The sequence below is a fragment of the Cololabis saira genome, chromosome 3 (genome assembly GCF_033807715.1).
Source record: "Cololabis saira isolate AMF1-May2022 chromosome 3, fColSai1.1, whole genome shotgun sequence".
Classification (NCBI taxonomy): Eukaryota; Metazoa; Chordata; class Actinopteri; order Beloniformes; family Belonidae; genus Cololabis; species Cololabis saira.
Genome location: NC_084589.1, coordinates 30725465 through 30752055, shown reverse-complemented (window position 1 = coordinate 30752055; position 26591 = coordinate 30725465). Strand labels below are relative to the sequence as shown.

General features: G+C 40.0%; 1 protein-coding gene across 1 annotated transcript; it reads right to left on the bottom strand.

Annotated features, from left to right (window-relative positions):
* Positions 1 to 50: 50 nt before the first annotated feature.
* bcl3 (BCL3 transcription coactivator) lies at positions 51 to 25103 on the bottom strand. The gene is made up of 9 exons (XM_061718452.1): positions 24167 to 25103; positions 23413 to 23530; positions 12067 to 12175; positions 4673 to 4874; positions 3729 to 3817; positions 3545 to 3622; positions 3037 to 3210; positions 2003 to 2099; positions 51 to 1913 (listed from the first exon to the last, which is right to left on the bottom strand). Exons 1-9 carry the CDS (start codon positions 24681 to 24683, stop codon positions 1801 to 1803), a joined length of 1497 nt encoding a protein of 498 aa, XP_061574436.1. The 5' UTR covers positions 24684 to 25103; the 3' UTR covers positions 51 to 1800.
* Positions 25104 to 26591: the final 1488 nt, after the last annotated feature.

The following is a 26591-nucleotide window of genomic DNA, read 5'->3' as shown; positions in this document are numbered from 1 at the left end:
CTTACATGGTATAAAATACACACATATGTAGTTAAACACGCCTATAAAGGTAAAAAGGGACAAACTTACACAGTGAAACCATGAAAGACAGTGAATTTGACTGCAGAGTCTTTCATAAAGAATATTTAAAACAAGAATACTATAGCTATTAGTTAAACTTTGGTTGTCCACAAGCCCACAAGGGGTGAAGTATTTGTCAACAGTTCAGTAATCTGTATTTTGTCCTCAAACACAAAGCCAAAATTGGTGGTGTCCACTTCAAGTTCACTGAGCTTTGTCAGTCTGTCATCCATCTATTGATATGTGCAAGCAATTTCCCAAATGCCCTGTTTATGTCCAGTGGTCTGCTCATTCAGGCAGAAAAAAATTGAATGTCCCACTGATCACTTCAGCTTTGTGCCTCCTCAGTTTGCCCGCACTCACTATGGAAGTGTCCAAAACAGCAGCCGGAGCAGGAATGCTGCAGAACCTCAGTGTCAAAGGATTCGCAAAAGTTAAAGGGGGCGTAATGAAAATAAAGAGAACAACAAGACAAAGTAAATCTGTTGGACACATTTTATGTAAAAAAAACGCAACTATTGACAACTTACATGGTATAAAATACACACATATGTACAGTTAAACACGCCTATAAAGGTAAAAAGGGACAAACTTACACAGTGAAACCATGAAAGACAGTGAATTTGACTGCAGAGTCTTTCATTAAGAATATTTAAAACAAGAATACTATAGCTATTAGTTAAACTTTGGTTGTCCACAAGCCCACAAGGGGTGAAGTATTTGTCAACAGTTCAGTAATCTGTATTTTGTCCTCAAACACAAAGCCAAAATTGGTGGTGTCCACTTCAAGTTCACTGAGCTTTGTCAGTCTGTCATCCATCTATTGATATGTGCAAGCAATTTCCCAAATGCCCTGTTTATGTCCAGTGGTCTGCTCATTCAGGCAGAAAAAAATTGAATGTCCCACTGATCACTTCAGCTTTGTGCCTCCTCAGTTTGCCCGCACTCACTATGGAAGTGTCCAAAACAGCAGCCGGAGCAGGAATGCTGCAGAACCTCAGTGTCAAAGGATTCGCAAAAGTTAAAGGGGGCGTAATGAAAATAAAGAGAACAACAAGACAAAGTAAATCTGTTGGACACATTTTATGTAAAAAAAACACAACTATTGACAACTTACATGGTATAAAATACACACATATGTACAGTTAAACACGCCTATAAAGGTAAAAAGGGACAAACTTACACAGTGAAACCATGAAAGACAGTGAATTTGACTGCAGAGTCTTTCATTAAGAATATTTAAAACAAGAATACTATAGCTATTAGTTAAACTTTGGTTGTCCACAAGCCCACAAGGGGTGAAGTATTTGTCAACAGTTCAGTAATCTGTATTTTGTCCTCAAACACAAAGCCAAAATTGGTGGTGTCCACTTCAAGTTCACTGAGCTTTGTCAGTCTGTCATCCATCTATTGATATGTGCAAACAATTTCCCAAATGCCCTGTTTTATTTCCAGTGGTCTGCTCATTCAGGCAGAAAAAATTGAATGTCCCACTAATCACTTCAGCTTTGTGCCTCCTCAGTTTGCCCGCACTCACTATGGAAGTGTCCAAAACAGCAGCCGTATCTGCAGGAATGCTGCAGAACCTCAGTGTCAAAGGAGGACCATCAGTTGAAAGTCTTTTGTTCAGTCGAATTTCCGTTTGGATCCTGGATGCTCTAAGCAATGATGTGTAACTGTCTTTGATGCTTGGTTGTGTGGAGGTAGTTGCAGTTTCCAAAGGACAATAACACTGAGCTATTAATATCTAAATGGTGCAGATGGTGTATTTGGAGAGAGGGAAGTGTTATGATGAGGGGTGTTTGGCGTCGTTGAAGGTGAAGATCCAAGACTGTGGTTTGGAGATGAAGACCCTGAAGGACAAGTACAGCATTCAGATTACATCCTTTTATTTGTCCATGACACTACACACTTGTTTGTGATCTCACATGAATGTTCTCACCATTTTCCATGAAGGTGCTGCCATGCAGTAATACTGACACACTGTGTTGATCTTGTGCTCTGATCTTGGAGGCTCTTCCTCGTAATACATCTGCTATCTGCAGAAAATATAAGATTCAAAATAGGGTAAATGCATGGCCTAAAGTGAGTGTCAATGCATCTAGAAAATTTTTTAAGTCAAACAAACACGTGGAAACCCTGCATCGCTCAGGTTTGACCTCTAGAGGGAAGGCTACGCACATAAATCTTCCCCTTCTTACTCCAGCCATTTCTCCCTCTCAACCCAATCTGAATTGAATCAACTAGGTTTTGCAATTGTGTCCATTTATTCAGACATAATTTCGGTAGATGGATGGGATTTTCCATCCTATAATTATCGTGAGAGATTGCGAGTTTGGAAATTTAACAACGCTGTTATGCAAAACAGAACACAGTCATTTCTTGAGGTCATCTGCTTTCCCGCACTGATTTTTTTTCGAGGAACAGCAATGTACAATCAAGAAAAAGGAGTAAACAATGGTGGAAGAACGAAATTCTGGCAAGATCTGTTTTATATTTGAAAGATTTGCATGTTCTGGCCGGAGGTACACTTTTCTTAAACCACAGAGAAATGCAGACGTTGGTCATTGATCCAGTCGTATTTATACTGATAAAGGAGGTTTTTGCACGTGAACCCCATCTGTGGAGCCAGCTGTGGGGAAAGACACCCAAACATGTCACACATTCAGCTTTATATCTCTGTTGATTGCTTCCTACTTGCGGTGTCAACCCAGAAAATATCTAAGACAACTAAAACCTTAAGAAATACAGGATGGGACCTGTCAGTTTTAAAACATTTGATTCTCTTCGTTGTCTTCACCTAAAGAAGAGAACTCAGCTAAACAGTCTTAACAGTATCATCATAAAACACAGGAGGTGATCCTGCCCTGAGAGCAACCACCAGTGTAGAATAAAAAACATTCAAGCCCCTAAACAATTTCATAAAATCCTAACACATTCCTCCTTGTTTTTCCGCTCTGCCACTTTCGTACTCACTTTTTTGTTCTTGGCCACCATCACCGGAGTATCATTGTGGTAGTTCTTGAGGCTACTGTCAGCTCCACTCTTCAGCAGCAGCCGCACAATGTCCACCTGGCCTCGGCCGCAGGCGATGTGCAGGGCTGTGTTCCCGCTGTATGTCTGGCCGTTGACATCACATGCATTCTGGGACTGAAAAACCAAATAATTTGATTCATAAAGGAGTAGACAAAGTTCAGTGTAAAGCATGAAATGACAGTTAGATCTGAAAGAGCTGTCAAACAGATTATGATTTCAAAGGATGGATTATAAAAAGAGATAAGATAAGTATTCCCATGTAAGGCACAGCAACTAAATTCTAAAAAAAGGGATCTATGAATATTTTGATCCTGTTCTTTGAAAATCTTATCTATTAGAAAAGAATGTGAAACTCCCTGATGAGTTGTAGAAAAAAAGTCTTATTAAACACAGCTGACTCACAACCTTTCTGTCTACTCTTTCCTCCCTACCCACACAACCTCATTACCTCGATGAGGAAGCGAACCATGTCTGCATTATTGCTCTCCACAGCATGCATGAGAGGACTCAGGCCACTCTTGATGTCCTGATTAGAAGGAGAGAAAAAAAACGGGTGTGGGAAAAAGTCAGAGAATGCAGAAAATGGAAATGTGAAAGCCTTGGCACTGAGTCCAAGCAGAGAGAGGACTGACCATGGCATTGATGTCAGCTCCTGCATCCAGCAGCATTTTTGCCAAATCCTCATGGCCTTGCATCACAGCCAAATGGAGAGGGCTCAAACCTGGAAGCAATAACATGTCAAATCTGAGTTTTTAAACATTTTACAAAAACAATATATGTTTTAAACACCTGAAAATGTATAACTTATGGAGCATTAAGATAACATTTACAGAGCATATCATTTAAAATATCTGAAAAAGATAGTGAAAATAAAAAAATAATAGACAGACAACTAAACTGACTCACTAAAAGTACGAAAGCCACAGTGAAGTCTGGGGGCTTTCATCTGGATCTAGAGTTGTAACTTTCGCACTAATGTCTTAGGTTCCATTGCAAAAGGTAGTCTGGGCCAACACAGAGCAAGGAAATGCTCTCATTTCACCCACACACCCTTAACAGGCCGACCCCGAGCTGAACTTGGGTTCACATTATTCATATCCCCTAGTAAAGTGCAGTGCACTACTGTGGGCGCTCAGTTTTCAGCTTCTTCGCTTGTTAAGTTAATTCAATATTTGAATACTTGTGCGTATACAGCAAATTACTCTGTGTGACTGGAACGCTCAGCTACATGACACGAGAAAAAGGACATCAATAATGGCACTGTGACTTTCAGTTGTCAAAGCACATTTTTCAAAGAGTCAGGATGTTTTAGAATGCCGTCTCAAATGGAACAATAAGGAAGCAATATTTGTGAAAATTATTTTAATATTATATTTAATCAAAAAACATAAAATGTTGAAACTGAGAAAATAGAAAATAAGACATATAGTATATACGCTAGTGTGTTGCATTAAATCAAATAAAGACATCCACACACTCTCATGGGACTTCTCACTACTAATTAGGTTCATTGTTAACAGTTCAGTAACAAACACCCTACATACAATAGAAGGCTCCGCAGTAAATAACAACTCACCCTCAAAGTTTCTGATCTCCAGGCATGTGGAGGATGGGCACAGAGAGAGTAGTACAGACAGACACTCAGAATGGTCATATTCACAGCAGAGATGAAACGCTGTTTGGCCATGACGATCCAAGGCGGCAGGGTCAGCACCTGCTCTCAACAGAATGTCCACGATGTTTGCCTGCTTGGTTATCACTGCCAGATGAAGGGGAGTCTGAGGGAGGATGAAAGCAACAATGACAAGTCAGTATATTTAGAGCCATAAAAATGAAAATTCATTGATCATTCCTTCATTATCATTAGATATAGTGATGCAATTCCCCACTATTTAGTTCTCATAATTTGATTTCTCTAAATATGTCCATATGTTTTATTTTTCAGAAAAAAAGTTGTGCAAAGAAGAAAGAAAAAAAATTATAAAATACATTAATAGAGTAATAAAATACTATGCGAAGTTTAGACGTATGTCCACCAGGTTATAAATTGAGTAAGTACGTCCTTTTCAAGCCTTGTGGCCCATAGAGCCGGTGTTTATCTCTGGTTTCTGTAGAACAAACAAACAGGTGGTAACCACTCCCAGGATAGGACGCTAGTTTATTGCTGGATACTTCCCCTAGCAAAGCTAGGTACCCATTCATACACCTGGGTGAAGTGAGGAAAGCCAACAGTAAAGCATCTTTCCCAAGGATGCACAAAGTGACGCCAGTGCCAGGGTTTGAATCCACGACCTTCGGATCATGAACCCGAAGCCCCAACCACTACTCCGCTCCTATAATTTGAGTAGCGTTGTTTTATTGGGTCGTGTCCTGTAAGGTCATGACAACCTCTGAAGTAAATTGAAAAAAGAAGCAAACTCTTTTATTTTAGAAAATAATAGGCCTACCTGTCAGAAATCTCTAAATATGCACAATGTAATCTATACACAAAAGTCAAAGTTGGCAGCAATTAAATTCCAAAGGTGTCAGCTGAGACCTTTTCAACTCCTATCATAGAAAAAAAAACATCTCTGACAAAACTAGTCCAAACAAGGGAGTGTGTGATTAATTCAAAATGAGGAATAACCTGTTCGCTCTGCAGTGCAGAGAAAAAAACCAAAGTTGCACAAAATCAACCGGGTGTTTACCTGAATGAAACAACTGAATGCTGAATTAAATCTCTTTAAAACTCTACAGTGTACATCTGGGTGGGCCCCGCATGAATCATTCTATTTATAATTATGTGAAAATGCGGCCAACAAAAAGGCACAGATCACTCCATAACATAACATAAAGGGAAGCTTCTTTTTTTTTTAATCTGCACTGCTATTTTAGTTACACATATAATTAAGTAATCAGGAAGAGATTGTTGCACCAGGTTTCAATTTTGCTGTTCTACTAAAGCGTGCGTGTGTGTGTGTGTGTGTACAGTGAGGGTTTGTTCCAGTAAAGTATGAGCTGTGGGAGGGCATCTTTATGGAATTCCTCCAGTCAGAGTGAGTCTTCCTTAAGCTATTTTCCTCGGAATCTGATGATTGTACTCACACAGACACGCATAAGCAGTCCTGGTTAAAGTGGTTTGAACTTCCTAGAATCACAATTCACTATAAAGTACATTTCTTTCAGAAAATTATTGTCATACGTATTTAAACATCCTATGAATCTACATCACTTAATATGACCACTTTTCAGCTGGCTTTAAAATATAATTTCAAAGAACCTAGCAACAGCTCTGCTGGCTAATTGGACAATGATTATCAGGCATCTTCAGGGCTACTTGTTAACGTGACACCTTTCTCTTGCTCTCACATAGACTGTATAAAACAATGGGTGAAGCATTTATTCACGTGTTGCACTGGTTTCTGAAGAGAAGTTTTGAATACATTTACACCATTTAACATGTGGACTTGACAGCAAAATACAAAATGACAGTTGCGTTTAGCCAACGCTGGGGTAATTCAAACGGTGTTTTTTTTTTTTTTTTTTTGTTTTTTATTATTATTTTTATTATTGGGACTCTTATTTTGAAACACAAACTCTTTGACATCCGGTACATTCCCACCTCTTGATTCTTTTAATTCAAACGGTGGTTGCTTTGCTGAGTGCAATAGCATGACAATTATGGATGAGGCTAGCCATTGGTAGAGTCGACATCAATCATATTAGACATACATTTATTTCTTTACATTAATTCCCGTAGTACGTGGTACGAAAACATTTCACCCCACTCAGAGTTAGTGTGAAATCACACTACTGAAACCAACAGGTTTTTTGAACAAGGCTGTAAATATGTTTATTTCTGCTCTAAAGTTGGACATTTTATTATGGGAGTCAATGGAGAGTGACCCGCTTTTGCAGCCCGCATCTATCAGTCAGTCAAAGAACTGCAACAGATCTTATTTCCTCATGAGCCTCAACCTGGAAGTTAGCTGGTTGGCGCTTATGCTCTCAGCATCTCCTTTGTTCTGTGAGTAACAGATGTTAGTGACAGGGACATTAATTAGCTACGAGCGTCATTAAAGAGTTCCAAAGGCAAAGGCTGTTTAAGAAAGCGCTTACTATACTACTGGAATTTTTTCAAAAAGTACAATAGCAGTATAATGTGCAGTACGCTGTATTCAAACAATTGCAGTAGCCCACGCAAACATACCCAGATGTTGTGCTACTTCTGAAAATAAGAGTCTACTGTGAAACTGATCGTTCTACTTTGCATACTGTATATAATAAGACAGAGACTGGTTACAGTGGTCACATGGTCAGCTTTCAGCGATGCTGGTCCAATCACCAAACCTCTAGTCCGAGTCTAGTCATGAGACCCCGGGGTTTGAGTCTGTTTCAAATCCAAGTCATTAAAGGGGACCTATTATGAAAAACATATTTTTCTTGCTTTAACATATATAAAGTGCCCCCCCCCCCCCCTAAGCCTGCCAAGTCAGAGAAGGAGGAAAGCAACCAAATTCTGCAGTGTCTGTACAGCCGCCCGGATGAGCCATCCAGTGTGATGTGGCTTCTACGAGCCGTTCAGATTCAGATTTACATAGGTTGGCCTCCAATGCGTGAAACCACGCCCACAACTAATCCGCCGGCCGGAGCTTCCGGCATTTTTTCGTAGCGGTGTATCGCATCATTCAGGCAGCCAATCAGCACAGTGCCTCATTATCATAGCCCCGCCCACTCAGAATCCTGCATAGATAATGAGGTTAGAGACTGGGATGGTAAAGACATGACTCACAGGCTGAATTTCTAATTTATTTAGCAAAAAAAATCAAAAGCTTGTTTTTAAGACATTCAATGCCTGTTTAAAATAGGTATTAGATGCCATAATAGGTCCCCTTTAAAGCAAAATCCAAGTGAAGTCTAAGTAGAGTCGAGTCCAAATGGCATGGCCTCCAGCTTTTAAAACACTTGCAAAGACTCTGAAACATATTTTAACCATCTCTAAGCATACATGGCTGTCTCAGAAAATTAGAATATTGTGATAAAGTTCTTTATTTTCTGTAATGCAATTAAAAAAACAAAAATGTCATACATTCTGGATTCATTACAAATCAACTGAAATATTGCAAGCCTTTTATTATTTTAATATTGCTGATTATGGCTTACAGTTTAAGATTAAGATTCCTAGAATATTCTAATTTTTTGAGATAGGATATTTGAGTTTTCGAAAGCTGTAAGCCATGATCAGCAATATTAAAATAATAAAAGGTTTGCAATATTTCAGTTGATTTGTAATGAATCCAGAATGTATGACATTTTTGTTTTTGTAATTGCATTACAGAAAATCACAATATTCTAATTTTCTGAGACAGTCCTGTACATGGTCTTGTTACCGCAAGACTCTCACAGTTGCAACACTCTCATGTGCTTCATTGGAACCAACATACTTGGGTGTGTTTCAAAAGCATGAGCATGTTACAGAATGCATCCCATTTTACCATCTATAGGCTACAGCTGCAGCTCTCCATAGTAGCAAAAGGGAGTTTTAACTCTAATTCATCAATCGGCAATATTCCTGCTCACAGCGATAGAAAACGATTTCTCTACCACTTTGTCCCTGGTTGAAACTGAGCAAATAATCAATGTTATAGCATTTACTTCTCTGAGTAAATTCTTACCAGATGATGACTACGAATGTTGGAAGTTGTGCCCATTATACTATAGCTCTCTCAGAGATAGAACCCTTATAAGTGCACTTTTAACCACTACACAAGAAATTAGTAAAAGCAAAGCAAACAATCCTTGGTTCATTTTTTCCTGGCATTTTAGCGCCATTAGTTTGTCCTAAACATTAGACATGTAATCATGGCATAATAATAAATAATACAATACAAGTTCTTAAAATGGTAGTACTTGAGTTCTATAAACTTGCCATAATCACTTTTACAATGGCATATAATTATCACGACAGCTATCATCCTACTATGTAGTTACATGAATTTACATATGGGAACTACTCACTATCCTTTTTTTTTCTTTGGCCAAAGGCTGTGCATATCTCAGCTCTAAATTATTATTTTAGAACTGAAATGTGAGGTCTATTTACTTGTAAGAACATCATAATGTACACAAATCATGAAGTACGCAAATTATTTGATTCCTTATTAAGTGTGTTTATGATGCAGAACACTTGATTTATAAGGCCAAATTCAAGTTCAAAATACTTAATGTATTTACTTATTTGTTTTACAGTCATTCCTCTTTGCCTTAATTTCTACCCAAAGATTTTACCCATGACCCTTATGGCACTTGTGAAATTCTAAGTAATTCTAAATCACTCCCATAAGTGAGAAGTCGCATTCCACACCGAGGCCTTTTATGGCCTTCAAAGCAGACCTCTCAGAGTTGGCATACTCAGACTCGGGCTTCCTGTAAAGGATGTCAGAGTGACTAAACAAAAATGCAACAAAGATAAGAGGAAGGTTGGAAGGGGAGCTGAAGGGGAGTTAGGGTGGGGAGACAGAGGAATGAGGAAAAGTGGAAGTGGCAGGAGGCTGTCCAAGAGGAAGAGAGGATAGCGAGGGAAAATCCCTTAACTTTCCCGTGAGTCTGTCTGCAGAATCTTGCATTCCTGCAAAATGAACATGAATGAGGTGAAAAGATGAAAAGGATAAAGGTTTATGGGCACAATAACAGCCCCAGGCTGTGGGTGGTGCCAAACATGTAGAGAAGTTGAATGCAAATGTAAGACTGCTTTTTTTTTTGTGTGTATGTTCTTCACTACAAGGTGAAGCCATTCCCACTGTGCAAATAATCGCACAGCATACGCTTTTATGTCACTGTTGTTTACAGTTATAATGCCGGCATCAATCAGTTCTTCACGTTTGGTTAGCAAGTAAACTGTCTGCATACATTTGCAGTGAGAGACAAAAAAAAGTGAGAGAGTGACTGACAGAGAAGCACGCGCTGGAAGGGAAAGTCCCTGTAAACTACCCTCTGAACCTCAGCGCAAGGTATGTTGAGAAACCGCCCAAAGCGAGGCAGGCAGAGAAGGGGGGGGGGAGTGTGTCATGTGACTTCTCGGAACATAGATACTCAAGTGCACGTAAACACACATGCATGTGAGCACTAAACACGACAAAACAGCATGCTGTCAACATGCCACAAACCAACAGTAAACAAATACATACAGGAATTTGTGCATTGCTGTCTGAACCATAACATTTACATGTGCAAGAAAGCTGTCTAAAATCTATTGCACATGATCCTCTATGTGTGTGTTGCAGCATAGCTGGCCCTTAAGGGATTCAGTCCCGAAACCCCACTCATGTAAATGACACGCAGAGCACAAACAGCTTTCTCAACAGCAGCAAAAAATAGGCTGATATTTTCGACGTTTTTGCCACATGCATAGCATGACCAACGTGGGAGTATCAAACAGCTGTCTCCAAACCAACATCGCGCAAGGCAAATGATGCATGACACTTATACTATTGTTCAATAACGGTAGTGATAGTAACACTCAGTCAAAATGTTCCACATGCAAAACCACAGAAACTCAGGATTTGTCATCACTTTCTGTGTTTGGGAAGTTAGCCAATGCTGGAAAATGTCTCCCGGTCTGTCAAGTAAACTTTATGTTTTGAAAAGTAAAAAGTTCCCAGGCCTCATTTAGGCTAATCTATATTCTTTATGTCTTAATCCTTCAGTCAAAACCACAAAATCTGGTAGGCAATTTTGTCTATGATGGGATCTGTGTCTTTAAGTCCCCTTCCCTTCTGGTTATCAAATAGATGTTTCATAAAAGGAGGATGTGCGTGTGTGTGCATGTGTTTGTGTCTATCTGTGAAAAGACAGTTTGCATTTATGTCTCTGTGTGAGAATGTGTGTTGCGTGCATGCATTTTCATACAAAGGGTAGACACAGGATATCACAAAACCTATGTTGGTAAGCCTCAGCAATAAGGAAAAGGAACAGCCACTGATAGCACCAGCATTATTTCTGGTAAGCCTGCCTGCATTGTCTCGCGTGGTGTGAAACCCCAGCCCTGAGAACAACAGCTCTGCACAGCTCAGGTGCTTTCTGTGTTGAAGGATGAAAAGCAGACAGCTGGCAGAGACCAGATAAGGAGGTCAGTGAGCATCAAACAACAAAAGGGGGAGAGAATGTGGAAGTGCTGGCTTGAAGCCAGTGGTTGGGACAGTCCGAGATTGGGAAACACTCAAAGGCAATTCCTAATGCCCCATTCCAGTAAACATACAGTAGTCATGTCTCATGTTGGGCTCATAAAGTACAGTGCTGAGGAATGCCATCACTTTTCGTCAAGACAGATTAGTCATCCTATTTAAAGTTCAAAAGAAGAACACAAAACATCTCATGGAAAACCATAATGCAAACTCTAGTGACTTAAGGACATTACATTACTTGAGTGAATTAAACATTAATAAAGTCTCAACTAGACTGATTTTTCTGATTTATCTTTGCTCTCTCCTTTGGATTTCACAACATTGTAAATCCTACATGAAAACCCTGAAAAATTCCCATGCAATGGAGAAATCCATTGCTCGAAAACCATGCACAAAATAAAACTGAACATTGGAAAGCACACATAATCCTTCCCAGAATGGACATTGCTTTGGTGTGTGTCAGTTACAGGTGGAGAAACCAGGAAGGGTGAATTCCACTGCTCAAACCTCAGCCAGAATGACTGTAAGAGTAAGTGATAACGCAGTTCATAGCAAGGAGGAAACCAATGTACTTCCTTTTTCGTTCTCTTCCATGTTACTGTTACTCGCTGCACTTTAATTCTGTCCTCATCATAAATCCTAGAACACTGACATTATTTGAGAGTTTTTTCATATTTGTATCAAAACAAACTGTTAGATTCGAAAAAGAAAAAAAACTGTACAGATTTTCAATTAAAGCTATTTATTAGATTTATGCACTAGATAAAAATGTAAGGTCAAACCAACGTCATCAGAACATTTGTGTTACCTGACGGAGATTGTTGTAGATGTCAAGGGGTCTGCGGGCCCTCAGCAACAGTCGGATGAGATCGTGGACCATGCTCAGCTTCCCCTGCACCACAGCTATATGGAGAGCTCTGCCGTGGACACAAATAAAGACACAAAAACACAGTTCACAAATGGAAGACAATTATTGCATGTCATATAGTATCTAACTGGGTCAGTCTTGACCCACTGATTTAAAAAAATAAAAACAAAACGAGAACCCACACATTTTTGGCATAAGTAAAGCAGAGATAGTAAAGAACTATTATGTAGGTGTACTATATGCCTGATAACATAATACCTGGAGTTCCACTTTATGAATATATTTTTATTTCTGTTCACCAAACCCATCCATTTTCTATACCCGCTTTATCATTTGCAGGGTCATGGGGGTCTGCTGGAGCCTATCCCAGCTAATATCAGGCGAGAGGCAGGGGTTCACCCTGGACAAGTTACCAGTCTATTGCAGGGCCACACCTACACACAGACACCCATGCACTCACGGGCAATTCAGAATCATCACTTAACCTACTACGCATGTTTTTGGACTGTGGGAGGAAGCTGGAGTACCCGGAGGGAACCCGTGCAAGTACGGGGAGAACATGCAAACTCTACACAGAAAGACCCTGCCAGGCCCGGGAGTTGAACTATGAACCTTTTTGCTGTGAGGCAACAGTGCTAACCACCAAGCCACCGTGCTGCCCCACTCACCAAACCACTTTTCCAGAAAAAGAAAAGTTAACCTAAAACAAAAGTTCAACATTTTGGAAAGTGCATCCCCTCCCTTGCTGAGAGTTACAGGGCCTGCTAATAGGTGAGGCCCATGTGCAGTAAATGTTGTCAATGGCAGATTGGATCTTACACACACACGGGAAAAAGCATGACTTGTGTGTACAACGCTGATTAATGGGAATGCAGTCCAGAACATCCCAAAAGGGAAAACAACAGTGTCATAGTACCCGTGTCCATTCTAACAATAGGTACTTTTGGACCACAAGAACCATTTCATCATTCCTATAACTACTAGAGGAAGTTCCCTGTCTTTTTTGCTCTCACACCACAGAAACTGTTGCTTTCACAGGGTCTTTTTTAGCTCCCACTTAAGAGTAAGAGCTTTCCTAACAAATTAATTTTACATAGCTGCAAGGATGATGTTTTGAAAACTGCAAGTTGTTTGTTCAAATTCCAACCTGCTCTGTTCTGGTAAAGCTGCTGTTACACTGATTTATTGTGTCACCACTGCATCAACCTTCAGATGTACGTTTGGACCTTTTGCCTGCAAGATATTACAAACATTTGCTGAGTTGAGCCATATTGCCAAGTCTTTGTTCTTTAGTGTTGATATTATCTCAGTCTTACTAGATACTGCAGTCACCTTGTGGTTAAAATGTGTTTATACAAAGGTATTAGATACATTAGATAAGGGTTCCGATCTGTGACTAAGCTGTAGCGTGATTTGAGCCAGCAACAAGTGTATGACAAGTGGTCTGGGTGAAAGGAATCTACAGTGATTTGTTCAATGTACGAGAGAAAAGTTGGAACGTGCTGTTACACAAAATTAGAAATGAAACAAAAATGTAAAATTACAATAATCTTGTAAAACATTATCCACATTAACAACAGTCTTCAACATTAGCATCTAAAAACTCAACAAATACAGAGGACTGGACCTTTCAGAGAAGCCTGCGGCCTATTAAGGTGATATGCCTGGTTTTGAATCGTATGGGCTGGCTGTTAGACCATTTCACTGTTACGAAATTAGCACTGAATTTCCTTTTTTTCCCTATTTTTTTCAACATGGTTACATAAGTTCGAAAAATTGAACAAGTTGAAACATATCTGCAATTAACGCTGTTGTAAAATCTGCTTGTTATGAAGTATAAAGTTGTCTTGTGTAAAGTACTTCTCACTGTGGGTTTCGACCTTCGTGTTTGGAAAATTGCTTGTGATTACTGTGCATGTAGAAGTGTTAGGCATCCGAGATTTTGTTCTATCATCACATTTATTCAGTCTCCTCTGAGAACAATCCAGGAATCATTTCATATATGGGACAGTAAGATTTATTTGTAATAACTAAACATCAGAACATTGTAGCGGAACTACTGCAGAACCATGCCAATAACATTTAGCAATACACATACATAGCAAGCATAAGTGCAGTGGCATTTTACTCCAAGATGTATTGAGCTACTTGTTTCAAGTAAATGCAGTCAAATTCTTTTCTTGGCCATTAGATATAAGGTGACGAGTTGAAATTTGTTTTCTGAACAGAAGCACCACATTCTATTAGATCAAAATTGCCCCATTGGCAGTTGTACCATTGATACAGGCTTGACTCACAGTGCTCTTATCGCACAGTCTTATCATAAGTAAAGGGGAAACCACTATCTGTGGTCTATATGTGAGGCACAAGAACAAACACAGGCCAGAGTTCAGGACAAGGAAGCACAGGAAACTGAGTGGGGGAAGGCTTACAGCAGAAAACCGTAAAACAGTCTTTACCTTTTTCTTTCTCAAACTACAAGAGCAAGCCACTTCCAGTAAGAGCCTGATTTGTTTTATGTCACTTCCTGTTGTCACTAAAAAAGAGAAAAGGCACCATTCTGTCTCACCCTATATGTTCTGAAATATATGCAATTAACCCTGCATGGTTTTCTTAAAGGGGTTTTCTGTGGGTTTGCATTGTCAGCTTCATCCAGTGGATAACAAAGTCAGAGATACAGTATAATTATGCAACAGGAAATAGTGATTCTTCCTTAGAACAAGTTAAAAGTACCTTTGCAAAAACTATGAGGTCAAAAATAAAGTTCTTACAGCAAATGCATTTGCAATGCTTCCTCTTAACGATTAGGCCTACTGAGATCTTATCATCAAATACATATTTTTCTCATACTATTCATACATTTATATTTCTAAATTGGGAAAACATTCAAAATCTTTTGATTATCATATTAAGTCACGTTTGAACAGAAGAATGTGTCTGGTTTGTAAAAATGAGTCTTCATTTTGCAGGAAATAAAAACCAAGCCACACTATTCGGCGTATATAAACAAAAATTCCCAAAAATGAACCCAATATATGGTCTTTTTTTGTGCAAATGTACACACATGCATCATTTTTGCATGCTCATATATGCGGTGTCAGGGAAGATTGGAAATGCAACTGTGAAAAACTAAAAAAATAAAACAGTTTGCTACTGACATCGAGTAAAAAGCAGAACCTCTATGTCATTTGAGAATGACGGTTCTTTCCTCAGTTAGTCCTTGTTCCTGTAACTGAGCTAAGCATTTGAGAAAGAAAAAAAATCAGCATCAAAACAGACAGTCATTGCTAATGTACATGCAAATTAAAACAAAAATAAACAACAAGAAAATGTATATAATCTATAGTATCTCAGTGATAAATTCAGTGAATGGGGTGATCAGTCATGGAAGTCAAATGTAGTGACAGGTGTTCAGGTTAGATTTGAACGGGGTGTTGTCATTCTGAGTTTGTGATGCTTGGGTTAACACAAATGCCAGCTGCAGTTTGGCTGGTGAATAAAAAATGAACAGAGCTCAGCTCACATCCATAAACATCGAGCTCATTAAGATACATTCAAACAGGGCTGAAGTCATCGTATCTCTCTCGTTACTCCCTCTTGTGTGCGTATCCATCCATCTCTCTCTTTTCTCTTAAGATGAAACTGTACTGTTTCTTGTTCCTGGAAGTGGGGCAGACCACAGCCCGAGATAACCCAAGGCAGAACAGCACTGACGCAGACAGGAGCCCCAAACCTGCTGTAATCCAAACAGATAAACTATGTATATGTGTGTGTGTGACAGAGAGAGAAAAAAGAGGACAGAGGCGCCTGAGAGAAAAGGCAGCGTGCATGTGGTATCCTGTTTGGTACGGAGGGTAAGGTCGCAGCCAGAATGACTGATCAGATTGAAGTTACATATCCTGTGGTCTGTCGACCATTTGAACAATGAGGTGAGGTGTCAGTTTGTGTGAATAGTAAATAAAAGGAAGCTGACGATCCTGTTAACAAGAAATGATGCTATACTCTACCACCTGCTGTGCTCATCATTAACAATGCAAAAACTTCCAGAGCTAAGATTTCATGTGAGAAACTAGTCTGAGCAAACACAGTGAGTCATTTATAGTTTTACAGGACTGGATCTGGTTTTGCATTCGTCATAAATCTGATCCCATCAAACATTATAGCAGCATTATGGTTTGGGTGTTTCACTAGATTTTAAAGCTACAGAGTTAATACACAAGTACAGCTGCTTCTGTATCAAAACATGCAACTTAAACAGCAGTTAAATTTCATATCTCCAATGTTCACAGAAAACCAGGACTTACATTAACTGACAAGTACAGTTTCACAGTACCATGGACGCTGGAAGGGAGGTCAGAAGACGGACATATGTAAAAAGCAGTCACACATTCACGTCAATAAAAACTTAGCTAATTAGTGCCCGAGCACTGACAGTGCGAAGGCCCTATTGTATCTGTAGGAGTTTTTTTCCTTGTTTTTTTTTTTTTTTCCTTGTTATTTTTCTGACAAAATGAGGGCCTTCTTTCCCCCCTAAACGTGCCCCAAAAGTCACCAAATTTTGCACGCAAGCCAGGCCTGGCGAAAAATTTGATATTTAATGGTTTGCATTAATGGGGGTGGCCTAATGGCTCAACAGCGCCCCCTAGAAAACTTCATGCCTCAAGCCCCACAATACGGTTTGACGTACATGCACGAAAATCGGTACACACCTGTATCGTGTCGCAACTTAAAGAAAATTCTCTTGGTGCCATGGTCAAAACCGAACAGGAAGTCGGCCATTTTGAGTTAATCGTGTCATTTTGCCACAATTTATGCCATTTCTTCGGCCATTTCTTCGCCCGAACCGTAACGTGCACCCAGGTGTGTTATACTGTACATCAACATGTGCGTATAGATCCTGCGACGACGCGCATTACTTTTCTCAGTCAAAAGCGTTACCGTGGCGGCGATAGACGCCAAAAAGCGTGCCCCCCCTTCATCTGGTTGGTCTATATTTGATAGTTCCTACTTTCTGCCATAACTTTTGAATGGTTTGACATAAAGACTTGTGGGTGGTGTCATCTGACTCGGTTTTGAGTACTTGACCTACATTGGCATGAAGTAGCCCCGCCCACTCTTCTGATTGGGTGATATCTGATAGTTCCTACTTTCTGCCGTAACTTTTGAATAGTTTGCTATAGAGAGTCGTGGGTGGTGTCATCCGCTAAATGTCCAGGCCTGAAGACATCTACATGCAAGTCATACAAGCGCTTCTACTGCAGAACACCTGAACGTGCACAAGGATGCGAAGGCCCGTTCATCGCTGCTTTCAGCTTTAATTAGCTATTTAAATTACTCCAGTGGCAGATTTGCAGTAGCTTACATTGTATATTAATCATCTGTGTTCATCTGATACAGATGGGCATGGCAGACCTGATGTGCAAAGGACAAATATGGCAAAAGATGACACTATGAGATCCATGTTTGTCCCCCAAAGTTTCTGCGCTCTCAAAATAAAAACATCTTTGAGTCAAGGTAACAAGAAGCAAGAAGGTATATGGTAAAAAGATGGAGTGGAAGCTCTCCATATTACCATGTGGGATGTGTTGTCAGGGATGAAAACCGATATAAGACCCATTCAAGACTGAAGTCCTTTTTTTCCTGCCCATCATTTGTTCAACCTTAATATATTATATATATATATATTGGGTCTACTACCATCACTCACACAAAGATTACAAAGAACCTGGTCATGTTTGATTACCTGTTTTCTTTCTCTGACAATGTTGCCTAGGTGTTCCAGTTGTGCCGCTTTGCTGTCTGCAACATTAAAAAAAAGATCTTACCTGACTCAATATGCAACTCAACCCCTGGTATAGACGATGGTTATATCTGGCTTTGATTACTGTCATGCCATCTTAGCCGGCATTCCAGCGGCCAAAAAGGTCCAGTATAGAGTGGCGTGTCTGGTCTTTAAACAACTCAGATGGACACATGTCACACCTCCCAAATCGCTCCTCAATAATATAATAAGTTAACTGTCGCGTCAATAGCAGAGTTGCCCCCCTCTACATTCAAAAAGGTTTTGAAAACCGTCCTCTTCCAAGAACACCTTCTGTCATGAACTGCATTCATGTAACTGATCTCCAGAGGAGAAATGCAGTTTGAATGTTGTACTAGTGGAATGTATCTGTACTTATATAATTACTGGTTTTTCAACACCTACTTTGTGGTATCCTATGAATGCAATCATGGCTTGATTGTATTCCTCTATTGTAAGTTGCTTTGGATAAATGCATCTGCTAAATGCTGATGATCGCCAATGATCAAAGGATTGGCAGTTCGAACCCTGTTCCCCAAGTCATTTGTCATTGTGTCTTGGGGTAAGATACTTCAACCTCCTTGCCTCCAGTGAGGGCATCACTGGTGTGTGAATATTGTATGAATGTTTTGGTGGTGGTCGGAGAGGCCATTGGTGCGGATTGGCTGCCACGTTTCCTACCCAGGATAGCTGTGGCTACACATGTAGTTTACCATCACCAAGTATGAATGAGGAATGAATGTATAATTATGATAAATGAATCCATTCTTATCATTATTATTATGTTATGTAATGTAATAAAATAAAATGCAATATGTGTTGAACATAGAGGGACAGCGCTGCTCTTGTAGCAACTGGTACCTTGTTCCACCATTAAGGAATCATGAAAGAAAACAGTCTCAATTGTGATAGCCTTGTGTGAAGAGAAGGTAAGGGAAGTCAATGAGAGCAACACCCGAGAAAGGCATAAGCCTTTTCAATTGAGTTCACTGGAGCAGGTATAGACCTCGAAGTCACGTTGTAGGCAAGTGTTGCTGACTTGTGTTTGATTTGAGCAGTCACATGTAGCCAGTCTAGGTTAATGAACCCACATCACCTTTTGGGTTGATTATAGATAGATGCCTTGGCAATCTGGACCTTTCATAGCAGTTTTATTGAACAAGCTGGTAGGGCAGGACAGCAGTGCAATATGTATGCAGATGTCTTTGCTGATGAGTAGGGATAATGAGAATTTCAGTCTTGGACAGGTTACATTGAGGGTGGTGTTTTTTTATCAGGATTTGTGCAGAGATCATTGGGTCATCTAGCAGGCATGACAGGCAAAGTTGCATGTCATCTGCATAGCAATGATATGAGAAGCCACGGGAGCAGATATTCTGGCCTAGAGATCAGGCATATATGTCGAAGAGAAGGGGTCTAAGCACTGAGCCTTGGGGTACTCCTGTGGAGAGGCATTGAAATTTAAATGTTTTTGCGTAACATGATGCTTTAAAGGGGTGTCCAGTGAGAAAGGATTGGAACTGAGAATGCAATATGCCTGAGATGCACTTGAACATACTGAGATGTTCGAGATGGACATTATGGCAGTTGCAACTGCCTCAAGAGACTCAAGAGAGTGAAAAATAAAAGAGAAAATAAGAGAGCAGTAGAGCCAGCTATAGAGTAAATCTTGATCAGTATCATAAAAAACGAATTAAAATTCAGACCTATCATTATATTATCAGACCTTATTATCTTCCCTCTAGTGTTTGATTTTCTCTCTGTATTATTTCAATATTTATTAAGATAAAGCCATAAGAAGAACGTCTATATCTGTTAGCAACAGATATCTGCAGTGCAACTCTGACTATACAACGAATCATGTAAGATAAAGGTAAAAAAGAGGTAAACAGATTGGAAACCACTACTGAATATGACAATAATTGGCAAATGAATGTATTGGAGTTAGAAGTACTAAATGTTCCCTGGTTCTCCCCTGGTGAACAACATAAAAGTGTTGACAGAGCTATACAGTATAGTGGCAGCTACCATTCCAATTCCGCAATGCACTTAACTATCAGTGGTTATTGCTTTTCACCACAAAAGCTAGGTTGCCAGAATGAGGGCAGGACAGAGAATATACATAAAAATGACATAACTGTAAGCAATGCCTCCTACATAAAAGCTGTTCAGCAAATGTACAACTATGAGCAGGTAATGTGAGCAAATGCTGCGTATCTTGTTACAATGCAAAGTTTTGCTGGGAAAGCCTGCATCCTGACATTCACATGAATGATATTTCGGAGCTTGTCACCCACTTGCAAATTTTTGCAGACCAATTGATTTGCACACTCAAATGAATTTCTTTAGAGCCGCTGATGTTGGCACAACACAGCATTAGCCAACATTAGCAGTTACACAAAAAAATCTACATTACTTAACTTAACAGATAACTTCTTAAAAGATTGTTCTTTCTCATCAGTAGTAGATAGCAATAAGTAGCAGTAGGTGTTTCTTACTAATTAATTCATAAGCATGTCTTTGTACATAAAATGTATGCAAACTGATTATATTTTTTTATTTCTGCTTTTTATTTATTCTACTTACACAGATACCTTTGCATTACAGCAACACCAGGTCATAGTAATTTCATATTCCAGGTATTCCTAAACTTGGTGTATATTAGCATAATAGTGCAGGTAAGCCCATTGATTGATTGAATGGAAACATGTAAAGTAAATCAACTCATTTTCATGCCAAAAGTGCAGATGACAATGTCACACACATCAGAAAAGAAGAGAGAGATGAAGGAGATAGAGAGAAAGCGGTAAATGAGGAAGTGGGGAGCGGATGTTTGGGTTTTTTGAGCCCATTCATTTAAAAACACAGAGAAGAAAAGACAGAGAGAGAGAGAGAGACAGACACCTGAGAAAACCCACAATCGTGTTAAAAACTGACTCTCACTGGTTTTCCCGAAACTAAAGGGGCTCATTGACGCAAGAGCCGGCGACAACGCCATCACTCAAATTATGCATACACGCACACACTCACATATACACAGTGTGAAAAAACGGCAGGGGGATGAGAATCTTTCTTTCTGCAGAATTCACACACAATGTCATACAACCACAAAGCAACAAGTACTGTTGATACCCCATAACCACCAAGTTCCTCATTATATATTCATGTACATGGGTTCTTAACCTGCAAGTCTGGCTTGCATAAGATGCTCCAGAGAACTAATTTTGTAAAAATGCAAGAGGTGCATGCAAAATATAAAGCCAGACTGTACCAAAAGAAATAACAATGAAAGAGTATCAGTTCTTCCAAGTATGAAATTAAAAAACCTTGATATTCGATTTATTTATTTATTTTTAGTCTTTTTATTTTTTGTCATATATTTATTTGTTTATTTTATTTTTTTTACTATTATTTTAATTTAAAATTCACTACATTCACTTTATTTTCTTCCATCTCTGAATGGCAGATGTATCATTGCAATATATGGAACAAAGAACAGCGATGGCATGTCACGGAACTTACGGCTCAGCAAGACGTTGACTGTCATGAGTTTGTTTTGAGTGCATGCAAATGATGCTGATACCTTCTGAAACTGGAACATCAAAAAGCCATTTAATTCTTGGACATGCTTTGCTTTCAGTCACATGACTGCATGAGTGTGCCCATGGGGTCTCGTGTCAGTTTGTCATTTTTGTTACTATGTGGGTGGGTGCTGAACCCCCACTCAAAGTAAAGTAATCATGCGTTAAAGTTTAGGATTTGCATTCATGTGGTCTTGAGAACCGTGCACTGTGGGCAGTATCGTTCCCAGCCGGCAACTGCACTGTAGACAAATAACATTCAGACCAACAGCAAATGTTGACACAGTTCCTACTTAGTCTGGCTCCAAAGACTTGTATCTCAGTCATAAAGTTTATATCAGAATATCAGCTGACATTTAGTGAATCACTTGTGATATAAAAAAGGAAGTGAAACAACAGTGAAGAAGATTGGGTGGAGAAGGATAGAGTGGGAGTTAGTGACTTACCTGTTTAATATGTAGAATCAGGTGAGTCACAGAGACCATAACAAATAGACTGAGATGAAACTCCAAACGTTTTGCATCCAGGTTGTGTAATACCAAAACTTTTGTTTATGAGATCAGATGGTTATAAGCTGAGACTTGCCACATTTTGGTCCACCTCAGTGAATCACTGGTATTGACTTATTTTTTTAACCAGATGATTCAGTCAGTTTCAGTTTTTATGGCAATAGTGTTCCTTAGGGAGGTAGATTGAAGGCCAAAGAGCATGATCACATACAGTCATCACTGGGAGCAATGTGTGATTGGCACGGGCGTATTATATGAATACTGACGTACTATTTTGGGTTTACACAATGGCATGTTAATATTTATGATTGATTAGTGCATGTTACTGGTGGCTAAGATGTGTTGGAAGTTGCCCAAAAAGACAGAAAAGGAACTGGTGCATCATCTCAGAGCTTATTATGTTATCAGGCAATAGATCAGTACCATGATTGCGTGTAAGACCATATAAATCAGGCTGAGTCTTCCAGAAATAGAGCAGGAGAGCGGCTTGCTGCTCTGTGAAAGGCAGTGATTACACATTTAAAGACTAAAGTTTCACTTTGTATGATTTCAAATAATATTATGATTTATTCTTCTACCATCCTATAATTATAGGATGCTGAGTAATGTCCTTAAAAGTATGGTCAGACTCTTTGGGCCTTCAGGGAGAACAGCTGTAAACCTGACTTGTGTGGTGAAAATCCCTACAAGGGCTCAGGAAAACTATGGCTGCTTCTTATAATGACTTCAAATCTAAAAGCTACAATAAAAACTTATTTTTTTCAGTAGCCAATCTCATATAAAATCCCCAAATGCAAAGTGGACAAATAATGATGTAGTCTACCAAAACAAAGATTAAAAATATGCTTTTGGAAATCATGCATGCTGCATCTTCCAGGCTACAAAGAAGAGGGACCATCTGGCAGGTTTTCAAAAATATTTTCAAAACCAAGCAGCAGTGCTGGCATGTAGAAACATTTGTGTAGGTGGCGTGAATGGCTTGTGCATTCACGCCATGTGAACAGGGTAAATTGGCCTGCCTGATGTCTTGACGTGTCACCTTTTTGGGAATAAATTTAGTTTTTTTCTGAGACATATAAAAGAAAGACTAAAAAGTGGAAAAAAAAGAGATCTCATTCCAAACAAATATGGGAAAACCTTTTTTCTTGGTGAAAACTAAAACCATTTTTATGGATATTTAGGCATCTGATGAGGTCCGAGATCTGCTTAACCTGGCAAGTTTCATTTCTTAACTTTAAGGCCCATTTGACTAATATTCTGTGAAAATGCAGGCGGTGGGTAAATCATGGTCATTTTGAGCATTAGCTATTCCAATATGAGCACTATAAAGTTATACTACCCGCCACAAAGTTACACCATAAATTCTAATGTAAGCCAGTTAAATACTTGAACATACGTGTCTCCATCTTCATCTTGATGTGTAGCCAGGGAGATTCCAGGCAGAAAGTTTTCAGGCGGGTAACCCAGTGCAAAGTCCTTGGTTGGTACCAAGGGCAGGCAGTACACTTGTTGAACTGGAAGGAAGGAGGGGCGGTAACAGCAGATGAGTTAAAAACATTAAAGGTTGGAGATCGAGAAGTAAAAAGAACAATGTATGACAAAGCACACATCTCTTTTTTTCTAATGAGGAAGCCTACTATCTGCATGAATAGCCTGCAGAGTGTGTGTAATATTCAGCCGTGAGTTGACCCAGTGAGCTACTTCTGTCAGTTAAAGAGTCAGAGTGGGGAGGAATGACTACACAAGAGCTGACTGGGCACTTTCTCAGCAATAGTTGCTGTATCATGTATGACTCCAATATAACCACTTGTGACACACAAAGGTGAAAACTTAGAGGGGCAGAAAGTGTTGCATTCTATTTTATAAAAATACATAGGTTGGGATATAAATTCAAGAGCAGAGATACTTTTTGTTACAACTTTCAGTGGTGTGTCGGTTATAAAAATAATTCTGCCCATGGTCAAACAATGTCTAAAATATCAGTGTTCAGAGGAAAGGACAGCAAACAAGACAGGAGACGTCATAGAAATGACCACAAAAAGTTAAAAATGAAATAAGGCTCTCTAGGAAAAGGACATATATTAAAAATAGTCACTGAAATAGATTAATACTTTGATTAAATGGTCTGAATGTTGACCAGTGACGCTCACCGTAATTGCGAGGATGCGCTAAGCAAAATGAATAATACGATTCCAGGCTCTCTCCCGTATCTGGAAGCCGCCAGGGTGTCACTGGAGGCGGTGCGGACAGGCTGTCATCCTCTGCTGGAGGCGAACGACCGTCCGGGCTCTCCCGGAGCGCGGAGGTCGCGTCCTGCACCGGGGACGCGCGCTTTGCGCTCACTGGCAACGCCGGTGCGGGGGTCTGGCTCTCGGGTTCATATGGAATCTTGCGTTTCCTAAAAGGAAGCTTCAGGGAAGATCTGTCCGCCGGCCGCGAGCGAGCCGTGATGTCCGTGTCCGGCGAGGCTGTGAGCGAGTGCCAGGGCGCCCCTGCAGCGCGCGTCCCCGTGCCCGCGGGCGGCGCAGGTGAGCCGCGCATCACCTGCGCGTCCCCGGCGCAGATGCTCAGCTCCGGCGGGCCGGACCGCGCACTGGTGCTCAGATCCAGCGGCGCGGAGGCGACCGACCCATGGTGGTCACTGTTCATGGTCATGACCCTCGGCATGAACTGAAGGAGTTGCAGATGTACGTTGGACCAGAGTTGGACCAAAGTTGGACCAGAGTGGTCAGCTGTGCGCAGTTCCCATATTAATAAAAAAAAAAACAAGCTGCGATCAAATCAAACGTTCCTCCCTGTCCTTTCTTTTGAAATGACTATCATGAATAAACTCATGGAAATGCACACGAAGAGGAATCAGTAGACATTAGTGTGCGCACTAAAGTGTATCCCGGCGCACCGGCAGCAGCCAGAGTGCAGCTGCGCCAACGCTCATCAACGCTTTTGACACTAGATGGTACTTTCGTTTTAAACCGAAACAAACTGATTGAAACACTCGGTTACAAAGAGAGAGAGGCAGGAAAGGAGTGAAATACGGTGCCGAATTCGTGGTATTTTTTTTCTCTCGTCTGTTTTGCACGTAGGTATACGTTGAACACGTCTATCAGTGAATTTCTTAAGAAGTTCAAGGAGGTAAACAGGTCGCTGATCTTGTCGGTTCCGATATTCAGGGCTCGATAAAGAGGAGGAGACGCCAGTGCAGAAAATGGGACAACACAGGAGCCACAACCCCATCTTATCGCATACTGGTGAAGACGTAATGAATGAAAAAAACGGGTTATATCTTCTGTTCAAAGTACTTTACAGTTACATAAACGAAAGGGTGACTTAAAAAAATCACTTTGGGTAGCAACATTATCCCAAAGATAAAGGACTCCTCCACTGCAAATCAACACATTTAGTTTTCTATTCAGGCATATACATGACACTGTTTTTGTGACACAAAATATAAAACAACTGAACAAAGGAAGGAGAAAGAAGAGGTACCAAAATACAAAATACCCTGCAAGATTAACTTCCTTTTTCGAAATCGCTTGTGACCTCAAATGATGTCATTAATTAGATTTGTGGCTGTGTTGGTCATCACATGTCAAATCACTTCTGCTGACCCACATTCAGAGTTCAGTCAGGAAACAGGCAGTATTTTTCAAGCGGTGGTACATTAAACCTACTGCAAACAACACGTGTTTCTTGGGCTTGTATGATCACAAACGTAGCGTTGTTCTTTTCGGAAACCATGTGAACTCTTGCAAATACATTTGATATGTATGAGAATATCTGGAACTCCTGATGTTTTACATGGAAATGGCTGATATGCTGTGTTCGTCTCTTTTTTCATCATAAGCTATGTATAGATTCTTTGCACTCTGCAAAGCTGTTACACTAGACTGTTGCTAACATGTGTAAATGTCCTTTTTATTCGAGCAGGCCTTACTTTGAGCTCTAAATTACACTGCATATTGTGGACAGTGATCACTAGGTCTTTGATATGACATGACCAGACTCATAAATAAAACAAAAAGAGAGAATGCCCCACCTTTTGACAATAGTTGCTATTACTGCAGCCCTGCATGTGGCCATATTACGTGATCATGACACATAGTATAATCACAGACCTGCAAATGCACACATAAGCAAAAATCAGATCTCATCTTCCTGCCTTTAATCTTATCCTACCCCGCCCTCAATGAGAGTCTTATTACCAGGGTCAATTTGGGACTTTCCTCTTTCCACTGAAGTGTGGAGTGGGCAACGGAAAGTCAAGCTTGTTGTCTAAAGTCCCTAATATACCCTAACGCTGCACAGACATGTTCCACAGCTGTCAGGGGGCTCAACCGTTATGGTCTAGTCAGGGAGGAGGTGTCTTTGCTTATCAAAATTACAGGTTTGCTCTTTTTACATTCAACCTATTTCAACTTTATACAGCTTACTGCAGAATGAGACACTGGCTGAGGTTTTCTAAGATTTACTGATCTTTCCACAAACAGTATATGTCAACAACACAACTATGCTCCTTTAAATTCTAGTGGCTAATTATGTCGAAGACAGAGTCCCCTCGTGATGTCATAAGCTGAA

Excerpts from the sequence above, each read along its gene's own strand:
- bcl3 (XM_061718452.1), bottom strand. The coding sequence starts at position 24,683 with ATGCCGAGGGTCATGACCATGAACAGTGACCACCATGGGTCGGTCGCC. Across the intron at positions 23,531-24,166 it reads AGCGCATCCTCGCAATTACG|TTCAACAAGTGTACTGCCTG; the intron begins GTGAGCGTCACT and ends CCTTCCTTCCAG. Across the intron at positions 3,818-4,672 it reads GGAGATCAGAAACTTTGAGG|GTTTGAGCCCTCTCCATTTG; the intron begins GTGAGTTGTTAT and ends TATTGCTTCCAG.